This window comes from Sitophilus oryzae, unplaced genomic scaffold (genome assembly GCF_002938485.1).
Source record: "Sitophilus oryzae breed Bouriz unplaced genomic scaffold, Soryzae_2.0 scaffold_1501_pilon_pilon, whole genome shotgun sequence".
In the NCBI taxonomy this organism is placed as follows: Eukaryota; Metazoa; Arthropoda; class Insecta; order Coleoptera; family Curculionidae; genus Sitophilus; species Sitophilus oryzae.
In genome coordinates, this window is record NW_022146172.1 from 36,259 (window position 1) to 50,808 (window position 14,550).

Below are 14,550 nucleotides of genomic sequence, written 5' to 3' on the forward strand. Positions count from 1 at the left end.
TCATACCAGATTTCATTTAATAACTTTAATTTAATAATAATTTTTTATACAATAATTTTATTTAATAAATAATATTTAAACGTTATTTTTAATTGTTGTAATGCTTAAATTTATACTTGGTTATCTATATTAACACTATACTGTTAACGCAAAAATTAAAGCTGGTTCGTTTAAAAAGACTGGAAAATTTATAAAACAGTATAGTAAAAAATTGCTTTATCTCTATTACTATTTATTTAAAAAAAAATGATTGAAAGTAAAATATTCCAAATTTAATTCTCTACAAAAATTATTTCTTTAGTTTTTTCGAAAAAAGTTATACAAACGGAGATATTTGAAAAAAACGAAAAAATCCAAGATGGCGGCGGTTTTTTTCAAACTTCCCCCACTGGGACCGAATGGGACTTTTGAGGGGTTAAATAGGAGATCATTATCTACAGATTCCCGTTGAGATCAGTTGGTTACTAATTTTTACCACCTCAACCTCTAGATTGACTGGCCTAAAATCGCAATAGGGACCCAAAATGACCGATTTAAATTTCGGTTTAGGCGCGATTCTCGAATGTAATACCACAAGATGCTTCGGGATTACCGAATAATACTTTTACCTGACACGAAATGCTCTTTTTTCGGACGCCTGAATCACCCTATATTAACCCAGTAATACGAAAAGGGGGGAATACATATTTGCGTGGAGCGTTGACTGAGAATCAATATTTTTTAATCTTTCTTCTCTGTAATGAAATTAATCAATACTTTTAATTAACCTAAAAAAACGTATTTTTAGGCTCTAACCTCTGGCAAAGTTCTGGTGCGGACTGAAACCAAAGTTAATTATTTTTGCGGTTAATTATTTTTTTCATGTTTTTCGTTGCCCACTTTTGAGTAATTCAATTTAAAGTTTCAGAGTTTTCAATGTATTAAAGAATTTTTACTGATGGACTAGAAAATAAATTAATTCATTTAATCAAACAATTTTTAGTTTTCACACTAATATTAATATCACTATTTTTATACAGTATGTCCCCGGATTGTCTTTACAAGAGGAAACACTTTTTTATTATTGACATTTTGAAAAAAATGCATTCTGCATAAAAATTTTTGCTTTTTCTACAAATCCCGTTTATACTTTTCCAAATTTCTATACCATTTTAGAAAACATTAAAAAAACATGAAAATATAGTTGAATTATTCAACTATATTTTCATGATTTCAACTTTGCGATACTTTTTAGCCGACTTTACATTACATCTTGTAGACATTTTTAATTAAGAAAAAAAGCAATTAAAACTTGAAGTCTAACAATTCTTGTTCTGAAATACTTGTTCTTTTGTTTGAATGTTTGACTAAGTTACAATTTTCCTCTAATTTAAATATTTAACAAGAACTCAAATATTTGTTTAAAAACTGAATCATAATTTCATATAATTCCTAAATATTTTTTTAAAGCTGACACAAAATAACAAACTTATTAACATAATATAAAGATTGTTAAAAGTTTGGTTTAACTTTTTATTCAAAGTAATATGAAACAGGCATTCCAAAGAGTTATATTTGATGCAAAATAAAATTCACCATGGATACACAAAATTTCATTAAAAATTAAAATTTATCTCATCAACTACATGCGATAGAATGGTTTTCCGAGCATTAACAAAAATTGTTCTATTCTGAAACTGAGATAATTTCATATTCATTAAAGCCCGAGTTGCAGCCTCACTTGTTAGAAATGTAAATATTCGTAATACCATAGCGCAATTTTAGTGAAATATAGTTTAGTTTGAAAAAGTTTTACTCGAATTTTTGACTAGAGAATTAACTAGAATGAATAGAATCATCTAAATTTGAGTTAACTCTGAAATTACGATTAACTCTTTAAATGTTCTTAATCATCTGTTTGATTTTAATAAAAATTTAATTTGACTTAAAGCTAAAGAGGAAAAACACTCTAAAGTTTTATTATACATAATTATACAGGGTGCTACAAATTCGAGGTACGAGCATTGGTATCTCGGTAACCGTAATAGATACGAACATGATCAAATTGGGGCAAAGTTGCGTTTTAGGATGTTCACCAAGATGCCATCATAAAATTTTTAAAAATTTCAAGGATTGCTGAGTTTTTTGGGTAAAACGGAGTTTTTTGAAAATCGATTTTATTTTTTCCTGGCGTTACTTTTTAGGAAATCAAAAAACTAATTGCACATTCTCATTGTCACTTTATTAGGGCTATCTGACAGTATTTTTAGATTTTCAAATTAGCTGATAATTTGTGAGATACAGTGGCCAACTTAATTTTTTAAATACGGACCTGCATTTTTTATTTCAGATTTTGAAAGAACCCTGAGTACAATGATATGCCACACTTATTTTTTTTTTGTTTCGGACATTTGAACATAATTTATTTAAACTAATTTCAAGATTTAATCTATTCATCGTTACACTATTGATGAGCTTTCAAACTTAACAATGACGTGGGGTAAAACACTGAATACGGAAAAACAAATGCAGGGGCTAAAGGGGCATTACTTGGCGTTTGTAAAAGTGAAATCAATACATTTCAACATTTACAATAAAGATTACAAAATGCATTCGGAACTATCACAAGAAGTTATGTTCAAAGAGCTATAAATAAGATTGAGCAAAAAATAAATTTGTCCATTAGGAAGGGTGGTAACCCTTTCGAACATGTAGAGCATTAGAAACTAGTTTATAGAAGTTGATTTATTTATAACAACTACGATTAATATTATGAATATTATTAGATACACATTATATATTATGATTAATATTATTATATTATTAGATATACATTAGTACACTGAGATTTCAAATTCACAATAAAAAAAGTTAAAAAAATAATATCTTTAAATTGCTGACCTGGATATTATTTATTTGAATCTTTGAATTCGCTCGATTTGCCTTATTCAATGTTAATTAGCGCTGATCAATATTGTTGCAATGAATATAACCAGATTAAATAATTTAAGAAACCAGAGTCGTATTTGAAATTATTTTAAATAATAATTAACTAGTTTTGTTGTTGTTGAGGTACCCAAAACAAAAAAAGTATCAGGTGTGGCATATCATTATACTCAGGAGACCGAGTTCTTCTTCTGAAATAAAAAATGCAAGTCCGTATTTAAAAAAAATAAGTTGGCCTCTGTATCTCACAAATTATCAGCTAATTTGAAAATCTAAAAGTACTTCAGATAGTCCTGTAATAGTAAAGTGACTTATGAGAATGTGTAATTAGTTTTTTGATTTCTAAAAGTAACGACAGGAAAAATAAAATTGATTTTTCCAAAATCCGTTTTTCCAAAACTCAGCAATCCTTGAAATTTTAAACTTTTTGATGGTATCTTGGTGAACATCTAGTTGGCGCAACTTTGTCCTGATTTAACCATCTTCGTATCTATTACGGTTTCGAGATACCAACGCTCGCACCTCACCTAGCACTCAGTAGGGTGTTTCAGTAAACATGTATTCGTGGTACCATGTAACAAGATTTATTTTCATACCGATAGGTCCGATTTCTGCTGAGTTTCAGCTACAGGGTGTTAAACCTTAATATTTGATTTATACCCTTTCTCCCAAGTAATTTTATTGTTTCGAATGAAATTTTGAGTTGACATTAAACGGCCTAAACAATTTTGATATCAAAAGAAAAAAGTCAGTGGCGCGCATATTTTTTTAAAAGCTGAAAAGTGTCCTGTTATAGCCTCACCAGGGACACTTTTATATGGGTGGATATTGGAACATTTTCATCAAAACAAGCAGGTCACGAAACTGACTTTAAATCAAATATAATAAAGAAAAATGATAAACACTATAATGCCGATTAACTACTTAACAAAAGGCAGAATTTGGGGCCTATGTTGATATGAAAATAGAAATTTTTTTATGTGAGAAATCCAACGAGAAGATAGCACACATTTTTTGAAACACCTAATATAATAACTATTAATAATTATACTGTTGTTATTCCTCATATGATCCAAAAGATGCTTATGATATCAAAATCTTGTTATTTAATGACTTGTTTTATTTCCTGCATATTTCATAGTTTTGGTTACATGTATGAATAATGTTTTGAAACTAAAAGAATTTCGGACTTCCATAAATACCATTATTTTTGCTTACACGTTTTTGGTTAGAAACGTCGCTGACCGTTATCAAGTGTGAACTAATCTATGTACAAAACTACTGAGCTTAAATAAGTAGAGCCCAGGAAATAAAGAAAATAGTCTGAAATTTTTTAGTTTCATTTTGAATCATTGTCCACCTCATTCAAAGTAATGATGTGATATTCCCGAGTAAAATGTATCTTATTTTATTAATCTCATATATAGCATTTTATGTTTATTACAATTGTAACAACATTCATTTTAAATTTGCATACATTTTTGGAAGTTAAGAAAACGTTTTACATGTTATTATAAATTTAAGTATCTGTATTTATCTATAATTTTCTTAAAGTCCGCTGTGTTGTTGTATCCAGTCTCTGAAATATACAACGCTGGCATACACCCCGGGTGCGTTAGGCTGAGCGCAATAATAACCCCAGCTGACAATACCAATCAGTTGTCCATCAACTACCAATGGACCACCAGAGTCGCCTTGACAAGCATCGCTTCCTCCTTCTGAAAATCCGGCGCACATCATTCGGTCTGTTATTGATCCAGCTGGAAATAAATAATAAAATTATTAACATTGAAGCAAGTCGGCCATCTGTAGATCCTAAAAAAAGAACTTAGGAATTTTATTTAATTGCATAGCCTATCTAAGCTAATTACATACTAAGTACTAAGTATGTACTTAGCTTATTCAGTCAGCAATCAACTCAATAACTATCAATTCGAAGTTGGTTAAAGAATGTCCAGAGAAGTTCAACAAATTAGGCAAAAGTAATAAATTTCTCCAACTCTGGATGCCAGCCCACCAAGAGATAGAAGGCAATCAAAAAGCAGACGATCCCAACTAGCATTTATAGTGGCAGATACGTAACTGCTACTATCAAAGCCACTACAAAGTGGGCGGTGACCATCGGCAGCTACGTCGTATATTCGTAGCTGCTAAGTAACTGCAACCAAAATGGGGAAAGATTTTGAGTAGCCGGGTAGTGTCTTGGGTAGTTTTTGCCACTAAAAGAGTACTACGATGTGTTACTACCGGGTGCCTACCGGTGAGTCGCGACTTATGGCGTTGCGACAATACCAATCAGTTTATCGTAAGCTGCCTAGTCGCGGGTTCGTGGCAGCCAAAGTGTTATGCACCAGCATGTGGAACTTTCGTTAAACTGTTGAACTTTTTTATTCGCAGCGTGACTCTTCATTCAATTTCACATTTCATAAAAATAAATGTCATGATGGAAAATAATTATGGAAGCCATTATTATTTTTTCGTTATTTGTTATTTACCGTGCGATTTTAACGCCTTTTTAGGTAAATTCCAGAAGGCAATCAACTTTACTGAATAAAATAGTGGGTTTATATAACAAAATTTTTGAGCGCCTCTCAAAATAATTCAAATTACTATATTTCTTGGAATAAAAACTCATGTTTGTAATTAAAAAATAATAATAATTTGCTTGAAACCGGGGTCAAACTTTAAAATATTAGTCCACCGTCAGAAATATCAAAATAACTAAGCAAAAAAGCTTTAATTTAGGTATATTTAGCTTAAAAACGCATAATGTTTGAGCCATTTGGTTGTTAGTCTAAAAATTCATGAAAAAAATATGGCCGTTTAATCCGAAAAATACTTTATAGTTCACTTGTAGCTTCCACAAAGTACCGGGAACAATAACATATTAGGCCAACCCTACCCGTTTGGACCTTTAAAATCTTCGGATTGATAAAGTGACAATTGTAGCTATCCAAAGGCGACTTTATAGAAACAATAACTATTTTGGAACTACATGGTCAACGATTCTTTGGAACCATAAAGTGATTTTTCCAAGAAAGTTCCCTGAGCCATCAAATTGCCACTTAAATGGAGCGTTGCTACACCGATGGCGGTGGTGGCGACTATACATTCCATTAGTGCCACTATAACGTTCCGCCTTGTCCTTTGAAGTTATTTTTTACTTATTGTGCATTTTCTATTATTAGTGTTTCTACATATATATTATTCAGAGCTACATGAGGTATAGAGTATTTTAACGCCCACTCTTTCAGCTCTTGTTTTATATTGTTGGTTCTCAAATTAGTTCTCCTCTGAGATTCAGTTTCAGATGAACTAACACTACACTCATCTACAGAAACAGCTTCAAAAATGTCTCAGTCGCTACCTGATTTATGATGTTCATCAGTAGGATTATAGAAAGATGTAGTTTTTGTTTCTAATGTTTATACATCGGCTCGCAGTGATTCCTTTTGTTTAGTTCTTCGGTAGAAAGTACTAGAACATCTAATTTTTTTTACCTTAGGGATTTTACAAAATTTTAATAAAGCTTAAAAGCAAGTTAAAGAAAACACTAAAACAGAGCAGCACACGATGCAATCTGAGACAATTACATTTATTAGGGTATATTAAGTTACGGTCACTATAAAGTAGCCGTTTTTGACCCCCGTGACTTTTTAGTGGCAATGGATGAGCGACGGCTACTTTATAGTAACCTAGGAAGGTAGCAGTAACCATTTTGCTACTTTCAATGCTACTATAAATTAAAAGAAACTAGGTGTCGTGGCCGCGACTACCCCGTAACTTAAATTGTTACTATAAAGTAACAAAAACTTAATGGAGGCATTGTGGTAGCACTTGTTGGTAACCTCTACTTTGAAAAGTTACTATAAAGTTTTTGGTCTTTTATGGTGTCATATTCGAAGATTCGGGTAGTTCCAGCCACGTCTTTAAATTACATGTTTGCGACTTGCAATCGGGGTTCCCCTTTTATGGTAGGTATTCCACTTTTATGGTAGGTAGGGACTAACCGGTCACTCTCGAAATATACTTCAAAGTGACTATTTCTCATAGAGTAATATTTTAAGTGGCAGAGTGGGCCTAGGAACTATACTTTAGGGGCAGTGACATTTTAAGAAGGACTGGGAACTATATTTGCTAGTTGGGATCTAGCTAGAAAAGGAGCGAACTCTCCACTAACTAGACCAGAACTGTTCTGTTTGTTTCCCAAGTGGAAACCAACTTAACGCAGTCAAAAATCTGGAAGACTCCATTCGTAACCTGGAATGGGAATCCTCCAACTCTAAAACACTCAAAGAAAATTCTCAAAACTTACGACGAGAAACGAGACAACGAAAAAAATCAAATATTTTCCTTGATCTAAGTGAAAACAATCCTTGGATTGTCACGGGGTTTTCTCTACAGGGTAACAAAACTGTCTACTCAACAAACACCTCAGTAGACTGAAGCTAAGAAACAATGGCGAATTCAGATTCTGTGGGAAAAATGGGCAAACACCAGAATACCTAATCACTGAGTGCGCCGAGACGAAAACCATTTGTACCATGAACTTTAATACAACTGATATTGGAGATGGAGAACTAACCTCTATAAAACCGTTTCCGATACTGGCTTTTGCACAAGCCCTGAGACTGTGAGATGAGTTATAACTCAAGAAAGGGAACACAACAGATTTCTATGGTCGCGGTGCTTAACCCCCTCCCATAGATTCTACGTGCTACATTCTACAAGCATGTACTAGACCGGGGCCTGCGAGTATTTCAGGAGAATATTTCAACTCCTATACAGGATGGTTTAAAAACTGTGAGTGGATCGGTATGATTTTTTAAACACCCTGTATATTATTGTATTTTTTACTTTCTTATTTAATCACTTTACATGGTCCTACATATTATTTTTTTTTGCAATTTTAGAAATATAAATAAATATATTTTTCAGACTTTTTAAAAAGATTACTACTATCGTAATCTTAAATCATGCAGAATTATACCCGACTTTCTAAAATACAAAATAGTTTTTTCTTTGTTTTTTAATATATATACACCCTGTAGATTTTCTTATTTTTTGTTAGATGGAGAAATAAAAAATAATATATTTTGTATTTAAACAGTTTAAATGTTTAATGATTTTTTGCAGATGTTGCAGTTAATATTGCTCTTTTCAACGGTAAATACCAGACAAAAATCATTAGGTGGCGATAAAATTATGCCAGTAGTTTCAAATATAAATAACTTTAAGAAATTGAAAATATTGAATACATTTAGTCAAGAATATATAGCATGCCTAATTTTATGATGAAGTGTTGTTGAATTAGCATCCAGTAATATCAGTATATGGTAATATAATATATCTATTTAAAGGGCAGGAGTCACCGAGAGCGGAATCGAAGAACCTTTCATCTTTCATCGAGTCTTTCTTTACTTATTCTTTAAAAGATAAGTATTGTAGGTGTAATTTAATTATAGGTATAAAACTGAGACACAATTATAGCTCTGTCACTGATGTAGAGTGACACCTAGCCTCTTGTTCCTTAAATACCAATACAACAAATATTTATTTTCACATATGTTTACTCACCTCCATAAAAAACTGAATAATAATCCTCGCAATTTTCATTGCTTACCAAGGGTACTTGCACCATTTGTAATCCAGCTGGACTAACGCCACCAGATGCTAAAGTACCCCAACCAGTTATTGTGCAAGTTGAACCAGGTACCAAAGCCTAAAATATAATACACTCTTTGAAAATATATTCCCTGACAATAAATTCCAGATTAAAAAAATTGGCGCCGGGAGACACGTATAGCCGCCCATACTAAAATATGTTAATAAAAAGTTGGTAGGCAGTTCTTTTAGTTTGAAACTAAAGGAATTTTTCCAATTTTTTTTATCTCAAAAACTGCGACTTTGACTGATTTTGGGGTTATAACAAATTTTGTTGCAAATATTATTCCTAATCTTAAATTGAAAACCGCGTTTCGCTAGCTACTGTAATTTTGGAGTTAAGATTTTTTAAAATTTTTAACCCCCTCCCATATCTCCTTACCAACCTCCCACCACTACCAAATACTAATAACCAGATTCTCGGGTGCCACAGTATTTTTATGCCAAATTTGGTTAAAATTGGTTTAGCGGTTTTTGAGTTATCGTGTTACAGACAGACGGACAGACAGACAGACACCATGAAATTATTTTTTATTTAGGTCATTTATGATCCAAATAACTCATTTTGAGTGAAATTAAAAAAACTTTTTTTTGCCGATCTTAATAGCCTACCATACCTGTTGGTATGGCTAGGTTTAAAAAATATAATCAGATTAACAACGCTAAAACGTTATAAACTATTTTTCGAGAATCTGGTAAAACCCTAGATCATACTTGGTGAATAAAATAAAATTCAGAACAGATGTGCAAAACTTAAACCTTAGATTTAAGGGACTTATTACTCCACCACCTCACAAAACAGCTTTGTTCACTAGATGTTTCTCATTTAATATTTCCAAGCTCTATAACTGTTTACCAGCAGAAATGATAAACCTTCCTCTGAAGACCGCATTTAAAAATAAACTAAAAAAAATTTTCTGGAAAGTTCTCTTCCCTCTTAGTTTTCTTTTACCTCAGAATTATTTTAGTATAAAATACTTTTCTTTGTGTTTATTTCTTTTGAATTTCATACTAAATTTTCTTAGTCATAGGATTACTATATAATTTACTTATATTTGTAGATAAGTTACAGTAAAATAATTTAGCTTAGCCATAACACACATTTATGCTAGCTGATATTGTGATCTGACAGGAACTGAATTTAAACCAATTTTAATTGTCTTCAGTTCCTTTTTTGCATGTTTTTTTTATTATTATTATTTATTTGTAAATTACATTTTTTGTAAATGATATTCATGCAAAATAAAGCATTATTATTATTATACGTAAAGTACGTCTACTGCTATTGGCTAAAATTGCCAGAATTCAGTTTAAATACCTATTTCTTAAATGTTAATAAACATTATCTTGTATTATCAATTATTATCGATTATATTATTAAGTTATTGTAGCTACAGATGAGCCTAAAACCGCTTTAAAATATTTCAGCCTTTTTTTAACGACTTAACACTTTTCTGTTTCGGAATAATGTATACAATAATAAATCACAAATCATTTTGAAAGAATTACTTAAATTTTATGTCTTAGGCCAGTTTTGGAAAAGTGACTTAAAATCTAATGACATAAGTCATTAAAATGATTAAAATCAAATAAAACTTAATAGTCTAAGAGCTAGCAACGTTTCGAGACATGTTCGATTTATATTCAATACTAGAATTTAAAGGACTAATAAAAATATAGGATCTTCTTTCAATGCGCAGTAGGGAACGCAACGTTTACCGGCAGCCAGATGGGCCGCATGCTGTTCTAGAGAGCATAGTAAAAGATATATCAAAGGACCAGACGTCTTAAAATACTTGTTTTTCGGACGTTACTAGCTCTCGTACTATAAGTTTTCTGTTAACTTGTAGCTCTGCAAGTAACTAATAGATTACCTGATCTCTTGATGGTAAAGGGATGGGTTCGATAGTGTTACCAAATGTCACTGGTCTACCCAGCCGAAGTAAAGATATGTCGTAGTCTATATCATCATAGTCATATTGTGGATGATCAATGACTTCGGCAACTTGATAAACAAAACCTTCATTTTGCTGAAATCTCGATCCAAACCGAACCGTCAAGGCATATTTTGGTAGTGGATAAATATACCTATAAATCACGTTTTAAATATTTTTTTTCAAACGTCATAAGAGTATTAGCTGGTATTAGTTTTTGCGACGTGAGTGACAATATAAAAAAGTCATTTTACTGCCTAGGCATAAAAGTAAAGCACTTTTATGCCTAAGCATAAAAGTACGAAAATATATTATTAAACTGACATAAAGTGTCAAATTCAACGAGCGTAACCATAGTGTTTCGACTCGATATACAGGGTCCGGCAATAGTGCGTCGGGCATCTGTAGCTCCTAAAATAAAAAACTTAGGAATTTTGTTTAAGTGCAAACCTAAAATATGTACTAGGATGTATTTCAGGAAAATATTTTAACTTCTATAGGGTGGCTCAAAAAAGTGTGAGTGGATCGGGATGATTTTTTTTAAATGGAACACCCTGTATATTAGTGCATTTTGGCTTCCTTTTAGATCACTTTACATAATCCTAAGACATGAGTAAATATATTTCGATAATTTCAGAGATATTAATAAATAAATAAAAAATTATATATTTTTCAGCATTTCTTAAAAAAATTATTAATAATACAAGAACTGTCCTGAAATCAAAACTATATTAGCCATTTACCTTAAATGGTCTGTACTTACTTTGCTATAAATATGGAAATAGTAAATCATACAGAATGTTCAAAACTCTACGCGAAACTTTCTACAATATAAAATAATTTTTCTTTGTTTTTTTAAATGGAACACCCTGTATATTATTTTTTCAGTAGATGGAGAATTAAAAAATGAACATTTTTTGCATTTAGAGTATTTCAAAATTTTTGACAGTTTCGCAGATATTCCCGGTTTTGTATTTCATATGGCATTTTCTACAGTAAATTTTTATCAAAGCCACCCAATTAATTTTTCTCTCGTATTTTACCATTGAATGCGCCATATGAAATAATACTGCGTGTATCCGGAAAACTATTAAAAATTTTGAAATACTTTAAATAAAAAAAAAATCCTTTTTTTAATTCTACATCAAATAAAAAAATAATATACAGGGTGTACCATTTAAAAAAAACGAACAAGAATTATTTTATATTTTTGAAAGTTTGGCGTAAAATATTGAACACCTTGTATGATTTACGATTACCATATTTATAATAGAACAGACCCTCTATCTAATATAGTTTTGATTTCAGAAGTTCTTGTATTTTTAATATTTTTTTTTTTAAGAAGTGTTGAAAAACGAATTTTTAATTATTTTTAATATATCTGAAACTATCGAAATAAGTTACTCATATCTTAGGATTATGTAAAGTGATCCGAAAAGAAAGCCAAAAAGCACAATAATATACAGGCTGTTCCATTTTAAAAAGTCCGATCATCCCGATCCTCACACTTTTGAGCCACCCTATAGAAGTTAAAATATTTTCCGGAAATACATCCTCATACATATTTTAGGTTTGCACTTAAACAAAATTCTCAAGTTTTTTATTCTAAGAGCTACAGATGCCCGACGCACTATTGCCGGACACTGTATACAAGGTATTACCTTTAAATATTTTTATACTATTTTCAACGTTTAAAATAATTGTTTAAAAAATTATTTTTGGACGTTTGAAAAAAATAGCATGTTCTATTCGGACTAAAAATTACTTTTTGTGCATCGCCTGAATGTCGGACACCGCTAACGCTCGTCCGTCAAACGTACAGGGTGGATCAATTTGGACGCTTTTAAAGGCCCTTTTCTATAGGAGATAGATGAAAACTAATATCGGTATCTGTAGCTCAATTTTAATCAAAAACATGATGGTGAAAACCGCACATCGATATCTGTTACTGTTTGGGAGTTACGGTGTCTTTTTTAAAAATGTGCATTTTTAACAAATCATTGTAACTTTTTTGCTATGGAAAATTTTGTATTTCTATGAAAAAATTTCCAAAGCACCTTTGCAGCAATTAATTGGTTTTAAAGTATATTTTTTAAATTAATCCTATTTTTTAATTTAAAATTTACCAACAGAAAAATTAGTTTTTTATTTGGGTTATCTGTATATTTTAATTAACTGAAAAAACTTAAAATTACCTTTCCAAAAATAGCACACTTGATATTTTTTGTAGCCCTTCGAAGTACAAGAATGCAGTTTGCCACTTTTAACTAGTAGGCTTTGGACACCTTATTGATGATATGCCCTTAATGGAACTCGAAAACATATTTTTCCAGCAAGACGAGGCATCACCTCAGAAGGCTGAAGTTATCAGCAAATTTTTGGAGCCAATTTCAACAATAATTGAATAGCTAGCCAAGATCCCAGCCGTTGGCCGTCGAGGCCGCCGTACTTAGTGCCTATGAATCTAATCCTATGGATATCTTTGCGGAAGGATAAAGGTTCTTATTTTTAAATTGCCCGTATAATCTAGACAAGAATTAGAAATACTTAGCAGTTATGAGAGGGTCTTTCGCCCCTACTGAGTTAATGAATTCCGCGAGAAATGTTCAAAAACAGCCCCATATGTCCATAACAGTTGATAGATAAGTCGAACACCTGTAGCAAAATCTCATGTCTTGGTTTGCTATTCATTTTTATTGTTATTAGATATAGTTTAAATAGGTTGATGTTGATGAAATATAGTTTAAATTGTTATAAAATTCTGCATCTCTCATTGCAAATATTATTTCCGCTTTAGATGCTGCTCACAGCTAATTTTTTTTGCATTACAGCCGGCACCGTTCTAGCCTACTTATTTAAAGTCGACATATTTATATATATATAATATGTATATAAACTCTATGTCTCGAAGAAGAATCGAGCAAAATAGCAAGTGTGCTATATTTTTGGAAAGGTAATTTTAAATTATTTTTTATATAAAAAATCAAATTTTTTGATGATAACTCTTAAATTATTAATTTTAAAAAAATTATACTTAAACCATTAAATTCTACGTAAAAAGGTGTTTTAGAAATGTTTTCATAAAAATACAAAATTTTCCATAGCAAAAAAATTACAGCGATTTGTTGAAAATTCACATTTTTGAAAAACACTAGGCTAATGCCTATTTTCCTATTTAGGCACACTAATAAAATAAATACGTTAGAAAAATGTATGAAAATACTTACGTTTTCGTACAATGAGCTGCCGTCAAAACCCATATATTTGAAATCAAAGCTACTCCACACCTGTGTCTATGCCAGTTTTGAAGAGAACCTTGGTACCTATACGATGAAATATCCACAGGTGCGCCGCCCACGATTCTAGTATCATTATTTAAGGATTTAAATTTGGCATCATACGCGGCTAATTTCTCAGCTTAAAACAACAGGAAAAAGTAATAGCACATCTCTAGTAATTATTGAACTAATAAACCTACCATTAAACCTAGAGAGAGTAGACTCGATACCAACGAAAACCAGGCAAAGTACTAATATCACTTTTAAAGCCATTTTTGTACGGTTCTGTAGGTTCCCTACAAAGGTTCTGTAATGAACTAAATGTGTAAAAAGTATCACTGATACTTATTTCCTGATTACATTCCTTGCATTTAAAATAGTTTGATTTATTGGTATTTTTATCGGGATATAATTCGTTTATTTCGGAAATATTATATATCATCTAGAAAATACAGTTAAGGAACAGATATCTATAACTGTTCTGATATACAATGTGAGTCTTAAGTAAGAATCCCACAAACAGAAAAATTTAAGCATTTTTTATTTTGTTTGTTTTTGTTTGTTTTTCAATCTCCATTTAAAAAACATAGGTAGTATACCGGGTGCGTCTCAAAAGTGACTCATCCCTATAACTTTTTTAGTTATTTTCAAAATCGAAATTAGTTTATGGACTTTATTTAAATTTATACCAGTTTACTTTTATTTAATTTACCTATAATAGTTTAATAAATAATATTTATTAAATATGT

At 31.1% G+C, this 14,550-nt stretch overlaps 1 protein-coding gene across 1 annotated transcript; it reads right to left on the minus strand.

The window, feature by feature from the left end:
* Positions 1 to 4,317: 4,317 nt before the first annotated feature.
* On the minus strand, positions 4,318 to 14,152 carry LOC115878182 (trypsin-3-like). Its single transcript, XM_030894592.1, has 5 exons — positions 14,002 to 14,152; positions 13,751 to 13,940; positions 10,464 to 10,677; positions 8,503 to 8,647; positions 4,318 to 4,685 (listed from the first exon to the last, which is right to left on the minus strand). The coding sequence occupies exons 1-5, from the start codon at positions 14,072 to 14,074 to the stop codon at positions 4,474 to 4,476; spliced, it is 834 nt and encodes a 277-aa protein (XP_030750452.1). The 5' UTR covers positions 14,075 to 14,152; the 3' UTR covers positions 4,318 to 4,473.
* Positions 14,153 to 14,550: the final 398 nt, after the last annotated feature.

What these genes read in the sequence shown, in the direction of transcription:
- LOC115878182 (XM_030894592.1), bottom strand. Translation starts at nt 14,074, where the DNA reads ATGGCTTTAAAAGTGATATTAGTACTTTGCCTGGTTTTCGTTGGTATC. An exon ending in TACTCTCTCTAGGTTTAATG is followed by an intron (nt 13,941 to 14,001) that starts GTAGGTTTATTA and finishes TGTTGTTTTAAG; the next exon opens with CTGAGAAATTAGCCGCGTAT. An exon ending in TTATTCAGTTTTTTATGGAG is followed by an intron (nt 4,686 to 8,502) that starts GTGAGTAAACAT and finishes ATTTATTTCCAG; the next exon opens with CTGGATCAATAACAGACCGA.